Source organism: Trachypithecus francoisi, unplaced genomic scaffold (genome assembly GCF_009764315.1).
Source record: "Trachypithecus francoisi isolate TF-2019V2 unplaced genomic scaffold, Tfra_2.0 Lachesis_group3, whole genome shotgun sequence".
In the NCBI taxonomy this organism is placed as follows: Eukaryota; Metazoa; Chordata; class Mammalia; order Primates; family Cercopithecidae; genus Trachypithecus; species Trachypithecus francoisi.
The window spans coordinates 106,395,534-106,417,277 of record NW_022681468.1 but is presented as its reverse complement, the minus strand read 5'-3'; the positions used below and the strand labels follow the sequence as shown (position 1 = coordinate 106,417,277).

General features: G+C 39.5%; 1 protein-coding gene across 6 annotated transcripts in view; it reads right to left on the bottom strand.

The window, feature by feature from the left end:
• Positions 1–21,744, bottom strand: part of ADAMTSL3 (ADAMTS like 3) — a 417,185-nt gene that overhangs the window by 111,439 nt on the left and 284,002 nt on the right. For all 6 annotated transcript variants that reach the window (XM_033189191.1, XM_033189189.1, XM_033189190.1 and 3 more), the window contains 2 exons: positions 20,147–20,433; positions 9,614–9,743 (listed from right to left, as the gene is read on the bottom strand). In XM_033189191.1, the coding sequence (XP_033045082.1) occupies positions 9,614–9,743; positions 20,147–20,433 (417 nt within the window). The remainder of the gene's footprint in view (positions 1–9,613; positions 9,744–20,146; positions 20,434–21,744) is intronic.

Below are 21,744 nucleotides of genomic sequence, written 5' to 3'. Positions count from 1 at the left end.
GAGAACGGACAGACTGCCTGCTCAGGTGGGTCCCTGACCCCTGAGTAGCCTAGCTGGGAGACATCCCCCACTAGGGGCAGTCTGACACCACACACCTCACAGGGTGGCGTCACCCCTGAGAGGAAACTTCCAAAGAAGAATCAGACAGGTACACTCGCTGTTCAGCAATATTCTATCTTCGGCAACCTCTGCTGCTGATACCCAGGCAAACAGGGTCTGGAGTGGACCTCAAGCAATCTCCAACAGACCAACAGACAGTCCTTCTGACTGTCAGACGGAAAACTATCAAACAGGAAGGACACCTATACCAAAACCCCATCCGTACGTCACCATCATCAAAGTCTAGAGACAGATAAAACCACAAAGATGGGGAAGAAGCAGGGCAGAAAAGCTGGAAATTCAAAAAATAAGAGCGCATCTCCCCCTGCAAAGGAGCGCAGCCCATCGCCAGCAACGGATCAAAGCTGGTCAGAGAATGACTTTGACGAGATGAGAGAAGAAGGCTTCAGTCCATCAAACCTCTCAGAGCTAAAGGAGGAATTACGTACCCAGCGCAAAGAAACTAAAAATCTTGAAAAAAAAGTGGAAGAATTGACAGCTAGATTAATCAATGCAGAGAAGATCATAAACGAAATGACAGAGATGAAAACCATGACACGAGAAATACGTGACAAATGCACAAGCTTCAGTAACCGACTCGATCAACTGGAAGAAAGAGTATCAGCGATTGAGGATCAAATGAATGAAATGAAGCGAGAAGAGAAACCAAAAGAAAAAAGAAGAAAAAGAAATGAACAAAGCCTGCAAGAAGTATGGGATTATGTAAAAAGACCAAATCTACGTCTGATTGGGGTGCCGGAAAGTGAGGGGGAAAATGGAACCAAGTTGGAAAACATTCTTCAGGATATCATCCAGGAGAACTTCCCCAACCTAGTAGGGCAGGACAACATTCAAATTCAGGAAATACAGAGAACGCCACAAAGATACTCCTCCAGAAGAGCAACTCCAAGACACATAATTGCCAGATTCACCAAAGTTGAAATGAAGGAAAAAATCCTAAGGGCAGCCAGAGAGAAAGGTCGGGTTACACACAAAGGGAAGCCCATCAGAATAACAGCAGACCTCTCGGCAGAAACTCTACAAGCCAGAAGAGAGTGGGGGCCAATATTCAACGTTCTTAAAGAAAAGAATTTTCAACCCAGAATTTCATATCCAGCCAAACTAAGCTTCATCAGTGAAGGAGAAATAAAATCCTTTACAGATAAGCAAATGCTTAGAGATTTTGTCACCACCAGGCCTGCCTTACAAGAGACCCTGAAGGAAGCCCTAAACATGGAAAGGAACAAGCGGTACCAGCCATTGCAAAAACATGCCAAAATGTAAAGACCATCGAGGCTAGGAAGAAACTGCATCAACTAACGAGCAAAATAACCAGTTAATATCATAATGACAGGATCAAGTTCACACATAACAATATTAACCTTAAATGTCAATGGACTAAATGCTCCAATTAAAAGACACAGACTGGCAAACTGGATCAAGAGTCAAGACCCATCAGTCTGCTGTATTCAGGAGACCCATCTCACATGCAGAGACATACATAGGCTCAAAATAAAGGGATGGAGGAAGATCTACCAAGCAAATGGAGAACAAAAAAAAGCAGGGGTTGCAATCCTAGTCTCTGATAAAACAGACTTTAAACCATCAAAGATCAAAAGAGACAAAGAAGGCCATTACATCATGGTAAAGGGATCAATTCAACAGGAAGAGCTAACTATCCTAAATATATATGCACCCAATACAGGAGCACCCAGATTCATAAAGCAAGTCCTTAGAGACTTACAAAGAGACTTAGACTCCCATACAATAATAATGGGAGACTTCAACACTCCACTGTCAACATGAGACAGATCAACGAGACAGAAAGTTAACAAGGATATCCAGGAATTGAACTCATCTCTGCACCAAGCGGACCTAATAGACATCTATAGAACTCTCCACCCCAAATCAACAGAATATACATTCTTCTCAGCACCACATCGCACTTATTCCAAAATTGACCACATAATTGGAAGTAAAGCACTCCTCAGCAAATGTACAAGAACAGAAATTATAACAAACTGTCTCTCAGACCACAGTGCAATCAAACTAGAACTCAGGACTAAGAAACTCAATCAAAACCGCTCAACTACATGGAAACTGAACAACCTGCTCCTGAATGACTACTGGGTACATAACGAAATGAAAGCAGAAATAAAGATGTTCTTTGAAACCAATGAGAACAAAGATACAACATACCAGAATCTCTGGGACACATTTAAAGCAGTGTGTAGAGGGAAATTTATAGCACTAAATGCCCACAAGAGAAAGCAGGAGAGATCTAAAATTGACACTCTAACATCACAATTAAAAGAACTAGAGAGGCAAGAGCAAACACATTCAAAAGCTAGCAGAAGGCAAGAAATAACTAAGATCAGAGCAGAACTGAAGGAGATAGAGACACAAAAAACCCTCCAAAAAATCAATGAATCCAGGAGTTGGTTTTTTGAAAAGATCAACAAAATTGACAGACCGCTAGCTAGACTAATAAAGAAGAAAAGAGAGAGGAATCAAATAGATGCAATAAAAAATGATAAAGGGGATATCACCACCGACCCCACAGAAATACAAACAACCATCAGAGAATACTATAAATGCCTCTACGCAAATCAACTAGAAAATCTAGAAGAAATGGATAATTTCCTGGACACTTACACTCTCCCAAGACTAAACCAGGAAGAAGTTGAATCCCTCAATAGACCAATAGCAGGCTCTGAAATTGAGGCAACAATTAATAGCCTACCCACCAAAAAAAGTCCAGGACCAGATGGATTCACAGCTGAATTCTACCAGAGGTACAAGGAGGAGCTGGTACCATTCCTTCTGAAACTATTCCAATCAATAGAAAAAGAGGGAATCCTCCCTAACTCATTTTATGAGGCCAACATCATCCTGATACCAAAGCCTGGCAGAGACACAACAAAAAAAGAGAATTTTAGACCAATATCCCTGATGAACATCGATGCAAAAATCCTCAATAAAATACTGGCAAACCGGATTCAGCAGCACATCAAAAAGCTTATCCACCATGATCAAGTGGGCTTCATCCCTGGGATGCAAGGCTGGTTCAACATTCGCAAATCAATAAACGTAATCCAGCATATAAACAGAACCAAAGACAAGAACCACATGATTATCTCAATAGATGCAGAAAAGGCTTTTGACAAAATTCAACAGCCCTTTATGCTAAAAACGCTCAATAAATTTGGTATTGATGGAACGTACCTCAAAATAATAAGAGCTATTTATGACAAACCCACAGCTAATATCATACTGAATGGGCAAAAACTGGAAAAATTCCCTTTGAAAACTGGCACAAGACAGGGATGCCCTCTCTCACCACTCCTATTCAACATAGTGTTGGAAGTTCTGGCTAGGGCAATCAGGCAAGAGAAAGAAATCAAGGGTATCCAGTTAGGAAAAGAAGAAGTCAAATTGTCCCTGTTTGCAGATGACATGATTGTATATTTAGAAAACCCCATTGTCTCAGCCCAAAATCTCCTTAAGCTGATAAGCAACTTCAGCAAAGTCTCAGGATACAAAATTAATGTGCAAAAATCACAAGCATTCTTATACACCAGTAACAGACAAGCAGAGAGCCAAATCAGGAATGAACTTCCATTCACAATTGCTTCAAAGAGAATAAAATACCTAGGCATCCAGCTTACAAGGGATGTAAAGGACCTCTTCAAGGAGAACTACAAACCACTGCTCAGTGAAATCAAAGAGGACACAAACAAATGGAAGAACATACCATGCTCATGGATAGGAAGAATCAATATCGTGAAAATGGCCATACTGCCAAGGTGATTTATAGATTCAATGCCATCCCCATCAAGCTACCAATGACTTTCTTCACAGAATTGGAAAAAACGGCTTTAAAGTTCATATGGAACCAAAAAAGAGCCCGCATTGCCAAGACAATCCTAAGTCAAAAGGACAAAGCTGGAGGCGTCACGCTACCTGACTTCAAACTATACTACAAGGCTACAGTAACCAAAACAGCATGGTACTGGTACCACAACAGAGATATAGACCAATGGAACAGAACAGAGTCCTCAGAAATAATACCACACATCTACAGCCATCTGATCTTTGACAAACCTGACAAAAACAAGAAATGGGGAAAGGATTCCCTATTTAATAAATGGTGCTGGGAAAATTGGCTAGCCCTAAGTAGAAAGCTGAAACTGGATCCTTTCCTTACCCCTTATACGAAGATTAATTCAAGATGGATTAGAGACTTAAATGTTAGACCTAATACCATAAAAACCCTAGAAGAAAATCTAGGTAGTACCATTCAGGACATAGGCATGGGCAAGGACTTCATGTCTAAAACACCAAAAGCAACGGCAGCAAAAGCAAAAATTGACACATGGGATCTAATTAAACTAAAGAGCTTTTGCACAGCTAAAGAAACTACCATCAGAGTGAACAGGCAACCTACAGAATGGGAGAAAATTTTTGCAACCTACTCATCTGACAAAGGGCTAATATCCAGAATCTACAAAGAACTCAAACAAATTTACAAGAAAAAAACAAACAACCCCATCAAAAAGTGGGGAAAGGATATGAACAGACATTTCTCAAAAGAAGACATCCATACAGCCAACAGACACATGAAAAAATGCTCATCATCACTGGCCATCAGAGAAATGCAAATCAAAACCACAATGAGATACCATCTCACACCAGTTAGAATGGCAATCATTAAGAAGTCAGGAAACAACAGGTGTTGGAGAGGATGTGGAGAAATAGGAACACTTGTACACTGTTGGTGGGATTGTAAACTAGTTCAACCATTATGGAAAACAGTATGGCGATTCCTCAAGGATCTAGAACTAGATGTACCATATGACCCAGCCATCCCACTACTGGGTATATACCCAAAGGATTATAAATTACTCTACTACAAAGACACATGCACACGTATGTTTATTGCGGCACTATTCACAATAGCAAAGACTTGGAATCAACCCAAATGTCCATCTGTGACAGACTGGATTAAGAAAATGTGGCACATATACACCATGGAATACTATGCAGCCATCAAAAAGGATGAGTTTGCGTCCTTTGTAGGGACATGGATGCAGCTGGAAACCATCATTCTTAGCAAACTATCACAAGAAGAGAAAACCAAACACTGCATGTTCTCACTCATAGGTGGGAACTGAACAATGAGATCACATGGACTCGGGAAGGGGAACATCACACACTGGGGCCTATCATGGGGAGGGGGGAGGAGGGAGGGATTGCATTGGGGAGTTATACATGATATAAACGTCATGCACATGTACCCTAGAACTTAAAGTATAATAAAAAAATAAAAATAAAAAAAAAAATAAAAACATTTTAAAATTTTACAAAATTAGTGATACACATATGGCTCATTCCTGTAATCCCAGTAACATGAGAGGCTAAGGCAGGAGGATCACTTGACCCCAGGAGTTCAAGGCTGCAGTGAGCTGTGATCACACCACTGCACTCCAGCCTGAGCAACAGAGAGAGACCCTACCTCAAAAAAAAAAAAAAAATCACACTTAGCCAAACTGTAGTCACAATTTTAAATCTGTGCAAATTCCAAACCATTATTTTTTGTAGTCATCTTTCTAGAAAGACAGTACTGGCTACAGCAGACAAAGAGGATGGCTAGTGGAGGGACTAGAAATCAGGAGACCAGCTCTACCAGTAGCATGATATGTAGGCTCCCACAGCTTCCATTTGGCCATCCTGAAAAGGCAGAATTTGGACTAGATGACATCTCATGAGAAACGCTCCATGTTTGGGCTTTATGTTGTAATATGCAATTTATTTAGTGTGTGCTCATGGAGAAGTTACCAATCACCTAAAAATACTAAATTTCAGTTTTCATATACAGAAAACAAGGACCTTTATTCATTATATATTTATTAGCACATTTCTGAAAGAATGTGAGGCTATTAATAAGAACAGTACTAGCTACTTTTTACCAAAAAGAGACTACTTAGGGCAATGATTTTCAAATTTTTGCGCAGCAGAACACCTGATATAGTGCAGACATAAGTTGTAAACAGGTTCATTCACTGTTTTAAATAAAACAGTACATAGAAAAGGATTTATGGGCCGGGTGCAGTGGCTCACGCCTGTAATCCCAGCACTTTGGGAGGCTGAGGTGGGCAGATCACTTGAGGTCAGTTTAAGATCAGCCTGGCCAATATGGCAAAATCCTGACTCTACAAAAAATGCAAAAATTAGCAGGGTGTGATGGCATATGCCTGTAGTCCCAGCTACTCAGGAAGCTGAGGCAGGAGAATCACTTGAACCCAGGAGGCAGAGGCTGCAGTGGGCCGAGACTGCGCCATTGAACTCCATCCTGGGCAACAGAGTGAGATTCCGTCTCAAAAAAAAGAAAGAAAGAAAGAAAGAGAGAGAGAGAGAGAGAGAGAGAGAGAGAAGGATTTATGGACTGTAGAACTCTTAAAACTGCTCTGCAAAATACTGGAGCATGGGGGCCATGCATGGTTGGGAAAGCAGTATTTCTGATGGATACACCGAGCAGTTTTGGAAAAGACGGTAGAGGTGCATTGATATTCATGGCTACAAATATAGAAGGGATTCAACTATTTTGATGAAGAATGTTGTTGGTGGCCGGGTGCGGTGGCTTATGCCTGTAATCCCAGCATTTTGGGAGGCTGAGGCGGGTGGATCACCTGAGGTCAGGAGTTTGAGACCAGCATAGCCAACATGGTGAAACCCCGTCTCTACTAAAAATACAAAAAATTAGCTGGGCATGTTGGCGGGCACCTGACCTGTCATCCCAGCTACTCGGGTGGCTCAGGCAGGCGAATCGCTTGAACCCAGGAGGTGGAAGTTGCAGTGAGCCATAAGACTGTGCCATTGCACTCCAGCCTGGGCAACAACAGCGAAACTTTGTCTCAAAAAAAAAAAAAAAAAAAAAGGTGTTGGTGTCATATAAACAGTAAAAAGGAAATGATGATATTTGCAGATTCACACAGAGGCAGGCTTTAAATCGAGGACACTCAAATGGAATTATGGTGGGCTGGATCCCCAGTTTTAAGTAATTTTCTTAAAAAATTTATAATTCATCTAATTGTCTCCATTTTGTTCTCCCCATTTCTGTGTTTGAGTAATCTTTTTAAAATGTAAATCTGATGTACCACTTCATTGCTCAAACCCTCCAGTGGCTTCCCACTGACTCTCTGGATGAAGTCCAAGTACTTACCGTGGCCCTTGCCCATTCATATCTCATCTGATGACACACTGATTTCCTTTCTCTCCAGTTCCTTGAGCACACTGAGCTCTTTCTTTCCTTGGGGCCTTTGCACATACTGTTCCCTCTGCCCAGAACACTCATTCTTCTACACCTCTCCTGGCAGATTCCTGCCTGTGTTTACATCTTAAATAACTTCCTCAGAAAGGACCTGCACCAACGTCCCCTGCTTCCCTGCCCCACCAATTTATTTTAGGTCCTCGTAGTATTCCTGCTCTTGAGACGCTGTTTAGTTAACATCCACCTCATGCCCCATCCCCAGATTTAGTTTAAGAAAACAGTTTACAAAATGATGTAGTACATGGTTCCAATGTCATAGGGAAATATGTTGAGAAATATAACTATGTTTTGCCCCCTCCCTGTATTTCTCCCTGTGCCTTGCTCCTGTTCAGGAAGGTGGTCATCTGTTTCCATCTTCACTGCCTCAGGGGAGGGATGTAGCAGGGGAGGAAAACAGAAACCCTGGCTTTTCCAAAAGTATCTATTTCAGTGGTTCCAATATTAGAATAGAAAAAACTGAGAAACATAGATAAATAATTCAGATTACTACATGCCATTACACAAGTGCTATTTCTCTAAAGATTAAAGGGTCATTCCAAGTGAATACATATTCAATACTGCTCCAATATATTTACTATTCTTGGAAAAGTCTGGACATACTTGACAAAGTATGACAAAGTCTTAACTCCTAATTACATCAAACCTTCCTAAAACCCTCCTTTATTGTCTCTTCTGCAATCTGCATTCTAGCGTGGATCACTCTGGAATGCCATAAGCCTGGGGGTGGGAGTGGGAGGTGAAAGGGAAACAGTTTTCCCAGTGCTGTTTCTGGCCCTTGCTTTGCTCACTAAGGTAAGTCTACAGGCCCCTACTGCATCACCTCAACCACACATAGCGAGATGGCTCTAACATAAGCCAACAAGCTCCCAGTACTTCTGTAGGCCTCAATGGAAGTGAGAAATATGGTAATGGATACAAAACACTATGCCCAAACTACATGGCAGGTTTGATTTCACCAAGGATGAGGCACACACTGGCCTCCTTCTGAGACTGTGCGGGCTGGAGAACAAGACTCTCAAGGAAGGGGTGCCCATCTCCAGGATGTGGAGGGCCTGATTTCTCGGGGGGCCTAACGTATTGATCCCCACCTTCACCATCCTTATGCCATCAAGGCAGGAGAAACATCATTGCCAACAGATTGCATGGAATCAAAATCAGAAGGGTCAAGAGAATTCCAGAAGCACAACTTATTTTCTGAATAAACATAAAATATACTTATCCTTAGACTAATATGGCAGGAGGATACAATAACCTCCCTCAATCGCTGAGAGTTCTAAACATAGCAGAACTTGCTTTAGCAAATGAAAGGATTTCATTAGCAGGGCAACATGATGACTAAGAGGTAGGAGAGGCAGGTGGTGACTAGGAATGGGCTCAGCATTTTTGGCAACTAATTCTTCTCACAGAAGAGGGGTCATAAGATAATAAAGGTAAAGAAGAGATGAAGGAAAAGACTGGGGGCTAGGTCTTGTGTGAGAAACCAATGATGTTCAGTTATCATCCTCTGTAGCCAGCAGCACCGGGGACACAGGAACATGAGAACAACCTACTTCTCTTCTGATAAAATTCCTCAGGATCTTATCAGGACTTAAGCAAGAAAGCAGATTAACTTTTAAGGTAAACCTATCAGTCAAAGAGATCAAGAAGGTCACCCTCCCCTACTCATTGGGATTTATAACATTACACCCCACAACCTGAGATCCAAGGCAAGTCAGTGGGAAAGGTAATAACACATCAGTGTGAGTGCTATGAAATAGGAGATTACACAGTCACTCAACAAATACGGATTAAGCACCTACTATGTACCAATGTTAACTCTAATGCAAATCCTGTGCTTTCTGATGGGATGTTAAGGGAAGAAGTGCCCTGGAGGAAACAGGGAGAAGAAACAGAACAAATCCACTGATCTCATGGTTTTGCAGGTAGCAGGCCAGTTTATGTTCATTAGTGTTCGATGCAAACAAAAGTCAATCTCAAGATCATTCCTGTTAAACATGGCTGCATCTGAGCACCTAGGCAAGAATCTGGCTGGAGCATAATTTGAGCAGAGAAGAGAGCTCTGAAGCAGGCTTAGCACATCTACCTTCGGTGAACCCACAAGTCTGCACTTAGGTGGGTTTCTCTTCAGGGGAGTGTATTACCACCCGGACATGGTATATACCAGGAGCACAAGACAGCACATACCTGGGGGGACAGGGCTCTGTGTTACAGGCCTGGCTCATGGCTGGAGGACGGTGGACCATATCACACAAGCTGTCATTGACTGTCTGCTGGGTCTGGATGTGTAAGCACACTGCTATGGCTTCTTGATGGCCTGCAGATTGGAAAGAGGAAAAAATGCAAATGACATAGAATCATTTATTGTGGAAAAAACAAAATAGAGTCTTAGGTCTTCTCATTCTTAGAACACTGCCCTTTTGACTATCATAGGGCTGCAGGATCTATTTCAGAGCACACGTGGGAGCAAACAACTTTGCATTATCCAAAGTCTCCCAGTCTACGATATTCCTTCATTCGCCTTTTAAATTCAGTCCCTTTACTCCCTCTACTCACCTTGAAACATTCAAGAGCATCCCGACTCCCCACCCACCCTTGGACTTATCTGTATTCCAAACGTACTCAAAGCTAGGAGTTCCCCCAAATAAGCCATCAAGGTGTCTCTTCCAAACAGTCACAATAGTTTCCCCAAGAGGAATTTTTGAATCAGCTGCTAAAGAATAACATTTTCTCTATATCACTGCAAATGTGCTAAATCTGGCAGATACATAACTCCTCAAAATTTTAATTATGATTTGAGTTCCTGTTCACTATGACTGTAATTTGTAACATTTCTACTGCTAGGAAAAACAATAACAACACCTCCTATTTGCAAAGTGTACAAGGTGCTTTCACAATAATCGGTGAGGTCAAAAGAATGGCATTATTACCTCCATTTTATTAATTTAATAATAAGGAAACTGAGGTCTAGAGAGAAACTAAGACAGCAAAAATGTGGTAGATTCAAGCCTAAAAATTAAATTCCCTGCCTCCTAATTCAGTGATCTTTCTTCTGTACATACTCTAGGGATTCTAAAATGCAATACAGCCAAAAAGTACAAGACTGCTGCTTGTGAAAATGTGAACTTTCACAGGCATATTTTCCCTTTGAGGCCAGACAGGTCTGTCTGACCCCAAAGCCTATGTTCTCAACCAGTATTCTTTGTCTGCTGAGACAAAAAAAAATTATTGGGAAATCAGATGGAACAAGATGTAAATCAAACTTTTGATTAAAAAGTCACATACAAACTGTAATAGCAACTGACTATGCTATTTGAAATATGCAAATGCATTCATTTTCATGCAAGAATGTACATTCCATTATGTTACAAGGTTGTGGTTCTTTTTCCAAATGCCATGTTTCAATTCAACCATTTTACAGGATGTAGTATTGGCCAAAGATACATATTTGTGATGTTCAGTTCTTTCTAATAAATTTTCTCCTGCTGTCTTCAGTTGTAATTTTATGTTCCCTGCCATGGCAGGATGCTGTATTAAATCTGCATTTATCTTCTATGAACTTTTAAAATAAACATTGGCTAACCTGAGATATAAGAAGGCATTGCTACAACTTAATAACTCTAGGTTTTATTTGCAAATATCAAAACTTAGCTAACTTGTAGAGGTTTAAATGTTCATTTCCTAGTATGTTTCATTTTTTTAAAACCTGAGAAAAACACAGTTAACTTTCAAATATATTTTAATTTATAACAGAAATTCTTCAGAAATTTTTATTCCAGAGACTATTTTGGAACATTTTCTGAATAAGTGGGCCTTAAAGCCCCATTATAACCCATTCTGGATGGAATTGTACAACACTCATGACAAACTTTTCTGTCTTAAAGTAAGTTTAGGGAAAAGAATTTATAAGTTTAATAGCTGATTTAGGATACTTATTGAAGTAGAGTATATTTTCCAAAAATGGCCACGAAATATCTCCCATCCCATACATTGGTCCTACAATGTTACTTTGACATTTCTCACCTTAAAATATTTGATTAAGCATTTACTTTCAAAAATCAAAGTTAAAAAAGGAAAAATTATAAAAATAAGTTTACCTCATCTTGTAACAAAATTTAGGTAATAATTACAACTATGAATTTAGAATATAATACATCAAGTGCTGAAACATCGGCATCATTTTTCAAATAAAATCCTTTTGTAGCATAAGGCAACATCCCTTACTTCACATTTGACTTTTGCAGTGTTATCATGAAAGAGTCTTTTTTTAGAAAAAGAAAAATATACGTAGCTTGTGGCAACACAGTGAGATCCCCATCTCTACAAAAAATACAAAAATTAGCTGGGTGTGGTGGGTACGCCTATAGTCCCAGCTACTCGGGGTCTGGGGTGAGAGGATCACTTCAGCCCAGGAGGCTGGGACTGGGGCAAGCTATGACTGTACCACTGCAGTCCAGCCTGAGCAACAGAGAAAGATTCTGTCTCAAAATATATACATATTTTTAGCCTTCATCAAGAAATAAATTAATATTTAAAGCGTAAAAACACAGACTCCAAGAAAAGAAGCAGAGCCAATAAATAAGCTGACATGTTCTTTTTGCTTGGTTGGGTTTCTGCCATTTGCAAATAACAGTCTTGACTACTTCAACATGTCAAATAACATAACACACACACAGACACACAGTGTAAGAATACCAGGAGAGATTTTTAAAATCCATAGTCAGAGCCTTTTACGTGCTACTCAGTATTTAATACGCCAAGTTGTAAAATAAATAAGGAAAAATTAATTTGTGTAAGAAAATTATGTTGCTTTAAAAATCAAGTAGTCTTGGGCCCTAGAAATAGATACAATATGCTTTCTTGAAGCATCCGTGGAACATTAACAAAAACAGATCCTCTATTAGTCTAGAAAACTGCAGTAAGTTTCGAAAGTCATAAATTATGCAGGTAACATTCTCTGACTATAATATAGTCCAACATAAGTGCATAATAAACAATCAAACTCACCAACTCCACATATTAGAATTTTTATAAAGTTCTAGGCCAAAGAGTAAATAGATTGCACATTATTTGTGGCAGGAAAAGGAAGAACAGGGAGACTTACAGCCACTTCAGACTCGATGAACAACTCTAGAAAATAAATTCCAGTATCCTCATGAAATGGATGGTTTTTGTCCCAAGGGAATCTAAATTATGTAATTTATTTTAAAATTATTATAAGAACTTGGATTGAATATAACAATAAGTGGGGGAAAACTTAAAAATAATGTTAAAGATGGAGCCATGATGCTTTCCCTCAATCCCAAAAATAGGACAGGATTTAGACAGTTGTAGGAATGAGCACTTTCAAATATTTTAAACAGATGATTTCTATAATATAAACTATTTAAAATTATTTGAAGATATATAAAATGCCAGTTCATCTCACAAAACTACTAAAACCTGATACCTAAACCTATACGAGGAAAAAAGAGGTCTGCTTCATACAGTGTGGGCTTGTATAATGCTATATTATATATAATGATGTTCTTTGTTTCCAAAATACACACATACACACAGGCCTAGGATCATATTGGAAAGAAGAGTTAATTTTTTTCTCTTTCTGCTGATTAGCTAGTTTGACTAGAGGGGTACTACTGTAAAGTACCAGGTAATGAAAAAGGGTGAAGCATAATATGTTATGGATCCAAAGGTATCCTGTTTGGTGTTAAAATGCAAGTTTTGTAGCACTTCAAATAGGTGCGTTCTTTTTAGGAACCAGCTGGTAAAGATTAAGGATTGTTGAAAGCCATTTGGCCTTAGGAAGGGCATCATAAACCACTGGAGCCTGAGTGGAAGTGACCAATTATGTCAAGAGGACCTGGAAGAAACTACAGCTTGAGGCCTGTCATGATTTGAAGGGATTTGGAGAAAACAAAACGGCAGTTGCTAATGTACCATATCGGGAACACATCTCTATTGGGAGTACGCTCAAATGAGCCCATAGTGGGCCAATGCAATCTTCATTCCCATTTTACCATTTGTAGAAAGGAATTCTTGTACTCCACTATGCAAAATAGAGTACATTTACATGCATCAGTATCATTCATATATATTTTTATATATGTCCTAAATTAAATAATAGCATATTATAATCAGCAGTATAATAAAATTACATCATTACCTCAAACATCTGTCATTCACCTACCAATCACTTTCAGCAAATATTCATATGCACAAAAGCACAGAAATGACCAGATGGGAACTTCCTTTTATAAGCATACAAACCCACCTACTCTCATATCCTCACTAGCCTTTTCCCTGCTTATTACAATTAGAAGCTGCCCTTCCAATGAATTAAGACTGATCTCCACAACTGTGCTTGGAGTTTCATCCCTTTCCATCTTCTTAGAAAACCTATTTATTACTTTGTCTTTCACTTTCATTCTAGAGCTTTCTTGTTGCTTTTTAAATGTACCCAAGGGTCTCCAACATTAAATAACACCACCCTTCACCCACACCCACACAGATCTGCCTCAACCCACAAGGAGATCTTAGTCATCTCCTCCTCTCTGTCTTCTTTAACACGGCCAATTTTTGCTGCAAAACAAAACTCCTCTATTCATCTCCACTCTGTCACTTACCATTCTTTCCTCAACCCTTTCAAATCTGGTTTCCATCTCCGCTCCTCCACTGAAATGACCTTTCCTTAAGTCCCCAGTGGCTTCACATTGCTGAACCCAGTGCCAATGCTGAACCCTCTCCTCTCCGCCTCTGCATGGCATGCAACACAGCTGACTGGTTTCCACCACACCACAGACTTCTGTTTTCATCATATCTCACTGATCTCTTCTCACAGACCTTTGCGGCTTAGTGTCCTTCACCCAGCCACTGAATGTTGAATTTCCTCAAGACTTAGTCCTAGACCCTCTGCACTCCTCATAGTATTCTGAAAATTCTTGTCCATGCCCCTGGCTTCAATCCTTGGATACACAGATGATGCATAAATGTACCATTCCAGTTCAGACCACTCCTCTTCACTTCAGACTCACACATCCAACTGACCACTTAGCATCTCCACTTGGAAGTCAAGAGGCATCTTAAAAGTGTTATGTCCACAAATGAACTCATGGGTTCCCTCACCAACATTTAGCACTCACCATCTCAGAAAATAGTCTTAGGACTCAGACTTGCCATCACACTCCTGCTTACGCACTCCAGTGACAGATCCTTTTATTTCCTACATGTCTCTCAAAGTCATCCACCATACTCCATCTCTACCATGGTCACCATTCCGGTCTGAGCTCTTGCCTGGCATAGGCAATACCTTCCTATGTGATCGCTCTCACAACATCCTTATTCTTTCTAATCCATTCTCTACAATACAGCTGGACTAACCTTTTTGAAATAAATAAAAAGTTGGTCACATAACTCCCACTTTAATTATTTGAATGACTTCCCATTGATGTTGGGATAGACTCAAAGCAACATAGCCTGTAAGGCCGTAATTGTCTGGCCTCTGCCTTCCTGTCTAGCAGCATGCCACATTAAACCCTGTCTCATTCTCAGTACTCCAACTGTGCCTGGCTTCTTCCATTCCTGGAATGTACCATGCACCCTTCTGCTGGCCTTTGCATACGCTCCTTCTGCTGGAAATTATCCGTGTGCCACCCCCTCCTAACCCCCTTTTGTTTAGCTAATGCCTCATCTTTTAGATTTAAATTCAAGTGTAATTAGGTCAAATGCCCCTTTTCATAGCACCATATACTTCTTTTGCAATTGCTGTAACCAGTGGTAATTCCATATACATGTGAGTATGATTATGTGATGAATGCACTTTCTCTGTTAGAGTTCAGTTCCAAAGCTAGGAACTACTGAGTCACTATCACCTAGGCCAGTGCCTGGCACATAGAAACATACAATAAATATTTGTAGAACATTGTTTTTAAATGAAACAATAAAGAGATCTCTGCTACTGACAGGACCTAGACAAGGTTGGCATTATCCACATTATTTACAATTGTTCCTGGAATTCTAGACAAGCCAATAAAATGTGAAACTTAAATAACCACTGGAAAGGAAAAGATAAAATCATCATTAATAGCAGATGATCATTTACTTAGAAAACTCATAAAAATAGGCTGAAAAATGATTAGAAGTATTAAAGTGTTCAGCAATTTAGTCAGATTTTTAAAAAGAGAAATAATCAAAGCATTCCAATATAAGAGGAATGCTTTATTATTATATTGTAAAATAGTTGTCCCACTAACATTTATTATATACAATGTACCACACACTTATTAAACACTCTTTGAACATCACCTTATTTAATATTCACATTTAATTATTTCATTAAGCCTAATGAGGTAGGTATGACTCCTATCATTACAGCAAAATAAACCACACCTCTACAAATTTAAACAGACAGCACAAAGAGAGTTGCAGAGCTGGGGTTCATACTGGGGTCAGGTCTCAAATGTCCACATATATACTCCTAGCCTGTGTTGTTGAAAAACATAAAGGTAAAAAAATGAGGTCCTAAAAACAACAAACAATATAAAATATAAAAGAAGAACTTCAGTAAGGAATGTTTATGATGTAATAAATTATAAAACCTTACCAGAGGGTACTAAAAAGGTAGGCACATCTTCCAAGATGTACATGTGTATGTGTGTGCATGCATGTGATGTATGTACACACACAGATACTGCTGCATGAGTACATGCATACATACATATACATAAATACATACACACACTTTGGAAGCTGGAGATTGGTGTCTGGATTCTTCATGCTTTTAGGAATTAAGAAAGAATTCTCTGCTGCTACCCCAATGTGAAAAGAGACTTCTGCAAGGATCTTAAGCATCAGTAATTACAACAAATGGATTTATTCTTATTTCCTGTATGATGTGAAGATAGGTTAGAAAATATAAGGATACAGAATATCAGAATGTGACCAAAATTTATCTTTTCAGAAACTTGTAATTTGTATATTACTTTTCTACCAAAAATAAGAATGTTGAAGAAATAAATACATGCCTGTGTAAATTTCATTTGATTGTGGTTGTCAGTCATTGTAGACTTACCCTCTCTGCTATCCTGGGTGAAGGCTAAAAGCCCACATTCATAACTCACACATAATTGGACTTATGGAAGCTGAACTTACCTAACCACATTGAAATAGATCACAGAGGCAAGTACCACTGACTATAAGCAGTGTGGTTAGGACAGTAAAACCAAAATAACCAAAAGCTGTGCTCCATCAAGGCAAATAATATATTCTATTTATTTTACATCCCTGAAGATTTAGTGCAGAACTTGGTGAAGAATCATGGAGTCTAACACAGAGCAGGTACCCAATTCCCAGCCTTTATTTTATTTTATTTCATTTTTTTTCCTAAAGACTGGGTCTTGCTATGTTGCCCAGATTGATCTCAAACTCCTGGGCCTCAAGAGATCCTCCTGTCTCAGCCTCCCAAAGTTCTGGGATTACAGGCCTGAGTCACCTCACCCACAATTTCCATCCCGGCCTTTATAAAGGATTTTGGTTTTATGCCTTAGCTCTTCAGTTTTATAGGATTTAGTTATTTATTATAAGGAACTTTAATCTTGAACTCAAGAAATTAAAAATATTACTTTTTGTAAAGCTAGGAAGCTTATTACATGTACTTATAATTCAGTCAACCTTCTCTAACGAAAGAGAATCAAGTTATTCATTTTCTATTGTTGGCTTTATGATGGACTCTGAGTCTCAGCTTAAAATATATAATCTCAACTATAAAATCTGGGTTAGTAGGTATCCAAGGTTCATTTCAATAATATTATTCCAGGATTAAACAATAAAATATACCCTTATAAGACTAAACTGCTGCTTACCTGGGTAGTAAAAGGCTACCAACTTGAGCACTTTTAAAATTTGTAAAATGTGCTCCAGATACACAAGAGTATATCATAAAGCAAATGGGCACCTTAACATCATCCATCTGAATACTGAATTGCATTTCTGACAGATGCAAGGCAGTTTCTCTTCTCATAGCAGGGCAAAAGGTGCACAGTGCCACTAAGGATAATCAAACTCAATTAGTCAAGTGTCAAAAAACTTAACATATTTTAAATGGATTCAAAGGTAATTCTATCTACTCCAAGGTATATAACCAAAATAAATAAAAACACATGTCCATGTAAAATCATATACACGAACGTTCACAGCAGCACGATTCTCAATACCACAAACATGCAAACAACTCAAATTTCTATCAATCAATGAATGGGTAAAATATTGTATTAATGGAATACTACTTGGTCATAAAAAGGAATAAAGTACTGACACATGCTACAACATAGATGAACCTCGAAAATACTATGCTAAGTGAAAGATGGCAGTCACAGAGGGCCACATATTATATAATTCCATTATATGCGATGTCCATAATAGAGAGTAGTGGTTTCCACGGGTTAGAGTTTGAGGGAAAATGGGGTATGACTGCTTAAGGATATAGTGTTCTTTGGGAAAGTGTTCTGAAATTGATTATGTTAATGGCTGCACAGCTTTGTAACTAGAAACCACTACATTGTATACTTTAAATGCATAAATTATATGGTGTGTGCATTATATCTCAATAAAGCTGTTACTGAAAAAAAAAAAGAGAGAGAGAAATTTATCCCATGAGTTCAGCCATCCTGGAGGTGGAATCGAAGGCCATCTCAGTGGGTACTGGGAACACAAGGTAGATTCTAGTATTTTAGTAAAAGGCTCCAAAAATGAGGTCTAACAGCAATCTCTCTCAGCTGAATTAGAATTTACCTGGTCATCTCTCTTTGGGCAACTCTGATTGGTCTGCTGAGTTCCACGTACCCAGCATGCTATGCTTTCCCAACTTGAGGGGATCTTGCCAGTCAGGAGAAGACAAAAACAAGGATTCTACCAACAGCACTTAAAAGCTTGAGATTACAAGGTAGATGTTGGGGTGTGCAAGCAACAGCTGGACTTGTTTCTGCTCTCCTAATGAAAGACACAGCTCCAAGTCTCTAGTAAGACTGCAGCAATGTGGTGGCCCAGAAGCAATGGAGACAGCTGGCATTTTGTAGTCATACAGTAGAAAGTTCCAGGCATGTATTATTGTGATTGAATAGGGGACCATCTTTGCATCTCAGTGGCTATCTCTAGAGGGTTTCCCCACCCATCAAGAGAAAGCACCAGTTCCCAAATTGCCAAGGGCATGTTAGAGTTGAGGTTTCCAAGACATAAAAAACAAAAACAACAACAAACAAACAAATGTGTCCAGGGTTCTGAACTCAAGAGCGAGCAGGAGTTTGGCTTGGGCAAGAACAGACACAAGGCAGTGTCGGGGGCAACCCAGACAATGTGCTGTGGAGGGAAGAGATACAGCAGATATTTAAGGTTCAAGTAAACCAGAGAGACTAAATTCCTAGCTAGATGGCATGGACTTTTAGCAACCAGACAGAAGCAAGTAAGAGGGAGAAAGAATCCAGAGGCAGCTAAGACACCTGAAGTCCACATGTGCAACTATGTCTGCAAGGCAGTAGTTTAGGGGCAGCCTGGGGGTAAGGCACATGCCACTTCAGCTGGGTTTACTGCCAGGCTAGCAAGGTTATACAAAAAGTGGCAAGGATAGGCAGGTATAGAAGTTGAATTAGACAGGAAAGAGAAAGACAGACACAACCAAGTCATAGAGACTGAATGACAAGGATTGAGAATTCAGGCTCAGGAGTGAGGGGTTCAGGCACAATGAATGGGCCATGAGCTCCACAACTTGACAGGGAGTTTCAAGTAATGGGCTCAAGACTGTTGGGAGGAGTAAAGCATGATCTTGAGCCAAGAGCTCTAAGACAGTAGCTCCTTGTGGTTTTCCCACCATTGGCTGGACCGAGAGCAGAGCACATTCAGGCACCAAGTTCTTTACATAACAGCTGGCTGCAAGGCACAGTCAGGGGTCAAAGAATGGGGTGACCGGAGCTCTGGATTCCTGGTCAGACCCAGTCTCCTTCATGTGAGTAAAAGATATAGTTTTCTTATTTGTTATTTCTATCTTTTTACTTTCAACAGAGCCCTCAAGAGTGGCCATCTGGACTCCTACTGACCGCTCCTTCACTCCCTTTTGGATCCTAAATTGCATAAATCATCAGAGGGCCAACTTCTCACCCCTTTGGGGTCACCTGACTGTACAACCACTTTTTAATCCTAACAGGGTTTCCTGGCTGTGTATGTCACCCTGATGTACGCAAACATAAATCATGGTGATTAGTTTGTTCCCGTAGGTGCTGGTCCAATGTGCGGATATGAACCCAAATATTTTCTGAGGACAGACTCTGATCTAGAGTTGCATCAGATAATGCAATTCCAGGCCACCTCAATCTATAAGACTGATTTATGAACAAGATTGCCTTAACCTATCCATTCTGCATTTTCCTATTTATTTCATATGAACCAGAGATTCCCACTCCATCTCAGTTATGCAGATTCTTAGGCAAAGAAACATACTTTTTTTGGTTAGGATATAGGACCACTCTCCTTTACCTTTCTAAAATAATCACTACCAAAAAAAAAAAAAAAAGAAAAGGAAAGAAAAAGAAGAAAAAGTATCATTTTCAGTTATTTGAATGACTTCATCTCCTTTAGACTTTTGCTAATTTGCATATTTGGCTTACCTGTTTGAGTAATTTCTCAAACCACTAGCAACACACAACATAACTGTCCCTTAAGCAAAGGTTCAAATACCTCCCAAACATGTTGCTGTGCAAGGGGTGAACCCAGCATACTCCCAGTCATAAGTCATCTCACTGTCCTCAGGGAGAGGGATGTCCAGCTCTCGGGAGGCCAGGCTCTCATCACATGCTTCCAGGAGACAGGGCCGTTCTGTGGGCAGCTTGGGGCCTTCACACTCTTCCTCAGGCAGCTCAGTCTCAGTCTGCGTGAATGTGAGGAGCACACGGCACTTCACCTCGCGGACCTGAACACCTGGCCCACACGTGGTACTACAGGCTGACCAGGGTTCTGGAATGAACCTAGGGAAAACCAGGGAGCCACCAGAAAAGGACACTGAGGGTCATTAAATATAGGCCAGAAAAGGAGGAGTGACACATTCAGTGAAGGCAAAAATAATCAGCTTCACTTGGGGGAATTCCACACATTTGGAATTCTATACTTTTGTTGCTGGTCAATAATGCAGTTAACAAACTTTCAATTCTTACTAGCAACAGAAAGAGTAATTCACTAAATATATATTCTACTTTTACATCCATTTTATAATTCGAATCTGTGCTACGGCCTTTGGGAAAATTACAAAGGTTTTCTTTAAGATTTAGTAATAAATAAACCATCATATAGAGATCATTTCTAATCTAATTTCCTTTATAATATGGAGATTTTCACCAATATTTACTCAGTAAATTAGTATTGAGCTTATCCTCTGTAATGGGCATAGTAGTATTAAACTGTCTCAAGTTTAGCAGCTAAATTTTAGGTTATCTTAAACACTTTTTACAGAGTAGATGAAGCCTTAATATTCTTTTATGTTTAATATACAAGTGCACAAAGCTTCCGGATCTTCTTTAAAACAAAAGAAATATTGCACAATCTTGCTGAACAAAGGATTTAATTCTTATTCTGATTTATTATATACTAAATCAAAGGTCATCAAACTATGACTAGCAGGTCAAATGCGGCCCACCTATCTTCGGTACAGCCCACCAGCTGAGAATCATTTTTACATTTTTAAACTGCTGGGAGAAAAAAAGATCTTTTGTAACATGTGAAAATTACATAAAATTAAATTTTACTGTGCATAACTAAAGTTTTACTGGAATATAACCACACTCATTTTTCCACCTATTGTCTATGGCTTTTGTGCTACCTAAAAGAACTGAATATTTGCAATAGAAACCATTTGGCCTACAATGCCTAAAATATTTACTATCTGGTCCTTTACTGGACCCCTGCACAGAATTTGAAAACCAGATTCCGTAGGGACAGATATATTTAAGATACTCTGAAGAAACACTTTGTATCCTGAGATATTAATAAGTGATAGAGGAGAAAGGGTTCAGTAATAGAATAAGTTTTGAAAACTTTGGGCTCAATAATGTTCAACAGATTTATTCACCACAAAACTTTTCCAAAGACTATGAAATACAAATGCATAATACAAATGCTTAAGAGAGAAATATTCTGTAATCCCAGCACTTTGGGAGGCCGAGACGGGCGGATCACAAGGTCGGGAGATCGAGACCATCCTGGCTAATACGGTGAAACCCCGTCTCTACTAAAAATACAAAAACTAGCCGGGCGAGGTGGCGGGCGCCTGTAGTCCCAGCTAC